The following is a 7,008-nucleotide window of genomic DNA, read 5'->3' as shown; positions in this document are numbered from 1 at the left end:
TATTTCCTAGTCTTTTGAAAAAATTGCATTCCCACCCCTCTCAAATAAAATAAACCTAGATTTTGTCCCATGAAAATATGTTTGTCATATATCCTCTTTCAAGAATAGAACATTCCGGATCTGTGACAATTACCTTATAATTTTTGGTAATTAACTGAAAGTATGCTTTTAACAAAAAAAAACGCAATATGGGAAGTGCTAAGCACTAATACCTATAAGTTACGTAGGTATATATTGATTTTTACCTCGTTATTTTGTAGGACTGGACCACCCCACTAGATCATTTAAATAACAAATTTGATCCTAATAGAATTTTTTTTTGACATGTCCCTAATAGAACTTAAAAAGCGCAAATTAAGACAAAAAAGAGAGTATAAACCACTTTACTATTTGTATGCTTAAATAGAAAGACAAGTAATAATTGAAAGAGAAAAAGTCCCAAAAAATCCCTAAACTATGCTAGCTAGGACACATTTACCCTGAACTTTTTTTGTTATATCAAAATCCCAAACTATGCTCATTGTAATGGATGTATCCTAAATTTTCTCTTGTCACTAAACTTGTATCTATGTAACATATTTACCCTCCCGTCAACGTTCTGTTAGATGATTTTTCAGCCAAAACAATGTCGTTGTTATTTCACTTAAGCCACGTGGGTGCCATGTCAATATTGTTTGCTTTTTGGCATCCATGTATGTAGATTTTTATAGTGGAGGGCAAATGCGTTACACAAGTACAAGTTTCGGATTTTAGTGTAAAAAAAAAAGTTTAAAGTAAATGTGTCACAGCGGACATAGTTTAGGATTTTTGGCTGCTTTTTCCCTAATTGAAAATGGAACTTCTTAATCCCTAGATTTGTTTATTTTTTTGTCTGATTATGCTATTTAAGCTTCATTTACGTTGAACTTGGGTCAAAAGCCTTGCCGATGATCTAAACTTCTATATTTTTGTTATTTTTGCATTTGTTTTTACGCTTATTTGCTCAAGGGGGTCACAACATACTCGCATTGCGCATAAATTTGAGTTTTCTAACAACTGCTCCATTCGATCAAATGAAGTTAAAAGAGGTAAAAATAACAACAACATGAACTATTCTTGAAACCCTAAACGTGGTAATAATGTTAATGAAGATCCTCGTTTCTTGTGAATATGATCTTCGGAAATCACCATTTGGTTTTTTTCTTAATTTAATTTACTTTTCACTACGAGAAAGCATTTGTTAATTTTTTTTATTATTTCTTGGTCATACTCTCGATTAAAATTTTTATGAGAAATGTACCCGAAGAAAAAGTGAAAAAGCGATATATGTAGTAAGTCCATCTCATTCTTATTCTTATCGACAAGTTCTTCTTCTTAGTCTAATGAATTTATAATTAACTAGTTTTTATACCTCGTAATCTTGCAACCTCGGGCGTAAGTGTTTTGATTAGGAGACTGTTAAATTAATTTAGGGTTTTGATGCTATTGATTTTGGATGTACAACTGATCATTACTCTAATATCGCACGAGATTTAGAAAAAAAATTATGAAAATTTCGCATCGAATAAACGGAGACTAGTCTCCCACATGCTTGTGCTAAGGAAGAAATCCCGGGAAGCATTGAAAAATATTATCATAAGTATTCATGAATTCCTATCATTAGTCAACCGGTTCCCAACAAAAGCGTACGGCACCCCCAGCTTATATTAAAAGAAAATTCAATACCTTCAAAATGCCACGTGGCTCGATTAGGCTATAGTCGGTCCAAATAAAATAAAGTAAGAAGAACATTAAGATGTAACAAGAAGTTCTCCCAAAGTAATAAGGATGCCAAAATTACATAATTCTTTGAAACCCTAGATATATTGACTGAGGTGTCAACAGCATCAATAGCAAGGTCAACGAGAGAGAGAGAGAGAGAGAGAGAGAGAGAGAGAGAGAGAGAGAGAGAGGGGTGGAGAGAGAGGGCGGGAGAGCTGGAGAGATCTTTATGCAAATCTCGCACACAAAACCTTGCTGACAGTAAGCAAAATTAGGTATGTTTTTCTTTTAACCTATTGCCGATGATTAATCGAAAACCATCAACAGATTTCTTGAGGAAGGGAGGAGAATAATTTAGCTCCATACTCTAAGAGGGGTCGATGTTCCGGCGATCGTCTCCGGTGGCAGCCCTGGGCTGGTGGAACTGGCCCAATTGTCCGATGCTCGCGGAGACGTTCATGGCGAGGAGGCCTGCGTCGTAGTTGGCACCCGCGTCGAAGCCCCGGATCATCTGGTGCTGGTGGTCGCGGGGGAAGAACTGGTGGTGGTAATGGTGGTGATCCCGTGAACCAGCGGAGCCAAGGAGGTTGATGCCGAGGTTCTGGGGGTGGTTGTGGGTGGTGGCCGCGGCGGCGGCGGCGGCGATGAGGCCATGGCCGGCGGCAAGGCCGAGGCTCTGGTACTTGGAGAGCTCGGACTTGGCGCAGGTGAGGTCCATCTGGAGCTGGCGGAGCTGGTGCTGGAGGAGGGAGATGACCCCGACGCAGCCGTAGACTGGATCCCGCAGGCGCATGTCGGCCTCGTAGGCGAGCGAGTTGACCGCGTCCTCGCGCTGGTGGGGGTGGAGATCGTTGAGCAGCTTTGTCACGTTGCTCGCCCCGAACACCTTGTGGACGTTGGCGAACTTCTGCGGCTGGTCCGGCGGGAAGTAGGGCGCGAACACGCACTCCGGCTGGCACTTGCGGCGGAGGAACTTGCACGCGGCACACGGGGACGTGGACGACGACGCCATCCTAATTCGTTCCCGAAATCCCCCCAGTAAATGCTGAAAGCGAAATAGAAACCAAAGAAAATTAGTGTATCTGCTCATTGATCTTCTTCGTCTTGTTCCTCTTCTTTTTCACTTTAAGAAACACAAATTAAAATATAATTTTACACATACAGAAGTTCATCCATCCAATTACCTTGAACGATGGCTGTATGCGAACTAGCGAAGCTCCGGATCCTGTGTTTATCGTCTTGTGAACATAAGATTCAATTGTAAGAAATGGAGAGCAAAGAAGTAAAATCAACTATAAGCGAGGAATTATGTGGGAAAAAAGAGAGAAGTGCTGTAATACAAGAGAAATGGATAGGATTATGGTGTTACAAAGAGATCAGAGCACCAGTCTATGAAGGACCTATGAATGAATTAGGTTTTTGCTGCATTAAAACAACAAATAAGAGGAATTATTCATGCAAGAAGAAGGAAAATCTTTCTTCTTCTTTTTTTTTTATAAACTTTCGAAGAGTATAAATATACGAAGTGATACTATCCCGGCAGAATAGTCTCTTTGTATTTCGACCGAAAAAGAGAAGAAAGAAAGAAAGAAATGACCTAGCAGGATCTGCTGAATGATTACATGGATTTCATTTCTGATTCTCTTACAAAAATGCAATTTTTAAGGAATCAATCAAAATGAGAAAAGGGATCTCCTCGCTTTCCTCGAGCTCGGCAGATCTAGCGAGCTGCAAAAGGAAAGCTTCGCCTGCCCACCTCAACATATTCGCGAGAAGATAAAAATGTCAGCAGCTCAAGAAGAAAGATCAGTCTTGGCTTTATGGAAATGGTGATGATGCAAACACCCATCTCTTTCTATGCCCCTTTTCGAAACGTGTCAGTAATAAAGAGAAAAATGAAACGAGAATGAAAAAAAAGGGAGGAGTACCTGGGCAAAGAGATTTCGATCGTAAAAGCTGCTGAAAAGAGAAGGGTAAGAGCCAAGAACAAGAAGTAGGAAGAGAAGAAAAATAATGATATGTTATTTGGGGTTTGGACTTTTGATGGGGGGAGGTGGGGGGGTTTGAAAATTGGATCTTGTGAAGCAAGGAACTTTTTGCAATTTCGCTTCTTTCGAGAGAGAGAGAGAGAGAGAGAGAGAGAGAGAGAGAGAGTTTTCGTAGCAGATCTTGCTCGAGCTCTTATTAAAATGACTTGAGCACACTGTCTTCTCCAAAAGACGAGCCTTCTGGGAGTTGAACACACACCCAGTTAAAGAGTGGGATCGATGAAAGGAACGCACAAAGCAAGACCATCATTCAAAAGCGTCGCTACATGCAGAACAAATAGATAAATAAGCAAGAAAAAGAGGCAAAGGAAATGATTTGTGAAAAGGGATTGATGGAGAAACCAGCTTGATGTGATTTGGACTGTGGGGCTTCCGTTTTTTCTCGGGATGGAGAATCATCGATCTGTAATAATTCAATTATTTCTCATTTGGCTTGGGGATCTTAACTAGTCAACACCAACACACACCAACACACGTAGTCTCTCCCCTTTTCTTTTATCTTTTTCCAGAAAAAATAAGGGAGAAAATGGTGCACGAGGAAGGAAGAGACCTAGAAGAGAAGACTACAGCAGTAGAAAAAGTGTATCCATGGCATGTGGCCTTGGCTCAACAGTCAAACCTTTTTATTTCTCCAACTTTTCGTTTCTTTGCCTCCTTTCTCTCCCTAGATCACGTTGACTCGTGCGGATGGTTGGATCTCCCCGAGGCCTTGAAGCTTTTTCACACCCCTCCCTCCCTCTCTCTCCCTCCCTCTCTCCCTATCTCTCTGTTGCTGGGCTTCTTTTCTTCTCTTTTTCAGCTACTCGCTTGCGGTTGAATCAGAATTTCTCGAGTTCAACCCTTTTCTTCGTCTTGGGTCACTTTCTTTAGTCCACCTTTTTTTGGCCCCTTCGAAATCTTCTGGTGTGGGGATATACTTTCAGGGTTCATGCAAAATTGGCTTCTTCTCGGCACTGTCGCTGTTGCTGTTGCTGTTGCTGCTTCTGCTTGTTCGGAAGAAAACAAATTGTTAAGAGAATGAGGGACATAAAGATCATGAAGAGAGAGAGAGAGAGAGAGAAGATGCCCAGGAAAGGAGGCTAAGGAGACGGGGATAAAGCAAAGAAAGGGAGTGTTTCTGATGAGGGTCTGAAAGTGAAGGAGGAGATTGGGGGGGGTCAATTTAAAATAGGGTTTTCTCTCTTTTTTTTGGGTTCTTTTGTCGGTTCTTTTTTTCAGGGTGCTGGGGTTATTAAGAAGGGGTGATGTTCTTGTTAGTTGTTGTCGATGTTGTTAGCGGCGAGACATGTGGATTCTATGTTTTGTGTCGTGACACGATAGCCATTGATGTGAATCATAGTTTGAAGTAGCATCTTCTTGCTCCTCTCTCTATCATGAGAGAAACCCTTTTTTAATCTTTCAGGTTGGGCATCTGGTACCCTACTATATGGGGCTATTCCATCTATCTTAATGTCAATTAAGGGATTTCATGATTGCTGCTTTCAGATCGCTAGTTAGCCACAAAATGAAAAGTGAAAGAGAAGGAAGAAAATCACGAGAGAAGAGTTGACAGCCCACCACATCAGTTCCGATGGGTTTGACCAGTTGGTTAGGCATTTAAAGTCGCTAGGGGGAGATACCCAGAGGCACATCTAATTCCATGACAGGCCTGGCCACATCTTGTGTTTTTGGTTGAGGTTTGGCTTGTGATAGTGTAACCCAATGACAAATTCTGTCTAAACACATCATTCCACGAATTGTCTTATAAAACATGGTATTCAAAAAGCATATGCACAGCGATCCATTGGTTCTGTCTAAGTCAATAGTTAGAGTGAAACATCTTTTGTTGGACTTCTGGGGTAAGTACTAAGTATAAAACTTCGGTAGTCATTGCTCATGGGTGTCACAGGTTCTGGTTGGTTTTTTGTTCTTGTTTCTATTATAGTGTAGGTAGAAGATACAGATGCTGTGCAGTTACCAATTGCTTTGTTCCATGAGCAATGACTACCGAAAACCGACCAGAACTAATTTACTTATGCGCATCGTGTTTACCGTTCATTATACGGAAATAGTATTTACTAACAAGCTGGTGGCCCGACCCAAATTCACCCAAAATAACATACCTTTGAACTTATTGCTGGATTTGCTCGATCTTTGAGAGTGAGCTCCGACTTTCAAGCAGAAAGTTTGCTTGGAAACCCTAAGACTCAAGTTCATGATGTAAGAAAGTTTGCTTCTAGAGTCCGATAGTTCTAATATGATAAGTGTCGGTAGGGCTCGGATCAACCACCTTGCGATGCGAGTGCACTTATAAAAGGATGCAAGGAATTGCTTATCAAGTTTTCATACCTCCAAATAACCAATTGCCCAAGAGAGTCCAATAGAGTAGTGGATTGGATTGTAAAAGTCCAAAGATGAAAAGGCCTTGAAAAGTGCCACAAAAGTCCTAAACCTATTGTATCTATGCCAATTTAATCCTAAACCTTTTAATGGTGTCAATTTAATCTTAAACCTTTTGATCTAAAGCCAATTCAGTCTTTTCAGCTAATTTTGGCCCGATAGTGCTAATGTGGACGTCGGTTGGCCTACATGACACGGCAGACGCTGATGTAGATAATTTTTTATAATATTTTTTTTGAATTTATTTATCTTTATATTTCCTTTTTTTTCTTCCCTTCCTTCTTCCTCTAGCCGATCGCCAGACCTCAGCGACTGGCTAGAGGTGAGGCTGTGCCTCGCCCAGCCGCTGGCAAGGTTGGCCTCGTGCTGGGCTGGCGAGGTTGGGCCTCGTCCTTGGCCGACATGGCTCGACCCTCGCCAACCCATCACGAGGCCATCCTCACCTCTTGCTAGTTGTTGAGGTCCAGTGACCGGTTGGAGGAAGAAGGAAGAGAAGGAAAAAAAAAAAAAGAAAGAGAAAGAGAAGAAAAAAATTAAAAAAATATTTAAATATTATAAAAAGTTGTTCACGACTATCCAGCGTACACGTCAGTAATATCCGGTCAAAATTAGTGAAAAGGACTAAATTGGATCTAGGTCAAAATGTTGAGGACTAAATTGACACAAATACAATAAATTTAAGATTTTCCAAACACTTTTCCCCCCATAATTGGTTCTCCTAACGCCCTCAAGCCCTATGAAAGTTACTGTGTTCTCGAGCTTTGTTATTGTCTGCCGAAGTTATTCCTTAATGAACTACAATGATGTTTTACTTACAAGAAAGACAAAAAGGGGGTGAGCA

The 7,008-nt window shown here is 41.0% G+C and overlaps 1 protein-coding gene across 6 annotated transcripts; it reads right to left on the bottom strand.

Annotated features, from left to right (window-relative positions):
- Positions 1–1,753: 1,753 nt before the first annotated feature.
- On the bottom strand, positions 1,754–5,005 carry LOC115689475 (protein ASYMMETRIC LEAVES 2). 6 transcript variants are annotated; one of them, XM_056318716.1, is made up of 4 exons: positions 4,408–5,005; positions 3,669–3,696; positions 2,925–2,978; positions 1,754–2,785 (listed from the first exon to the last, which is right to left on the bottom strand). In XM_056318716.1, the coding sequence occupies exon 4, from the start codon at positions 2,750–2,752 to the stop codon at positions 2,108–2,110; it is 645 nt and encodes a 214-aa protein (XP_056174691.1). In that variant the 5' UTR covers positions 2,753–2,785; positions 2,925–2,978; positions 3,669–3,696; positions 4,408–5,005; the 3' UTR covers positions 1,754–2,107. The 6 variants fall into 6 exon arrangements, with proteins under 6 accessions (XP_056174691.1, XP_056174695.1, XP_056174692.1 ...); XM_056318720.1 differs by having other exon boundaries at positions 2,925–2,965; XM_056318717.1 differs by having other exon boundaries at positions 3,669–5,005.
- Between the last annotated feature and the right edge of the window lie 2,003 nt (positions 5,006–7,008).

Source organism: Syzygium oleosum, unplaced genomic scaffold (genome assembly GCF_021117445.2).
Source record: "Syzygium oleosum isolate NSW1041296 unplaced genomic scaffold, Sole_v2.1 Sole_v2.16, whole genome shotgun sequence".
Lineage (NCBI taxonomy): Eukaryota > Viridiplantae > Streptophyta > Magnoliopsida > Myrtales > Myrtaceae > Syzygium > Syzygium oleosum.
The sequence above is the reverse complement of the archived record's forward strand: the minus strand, read 5'-3'. Positions and strand labels throughout refer to the sequence as shown.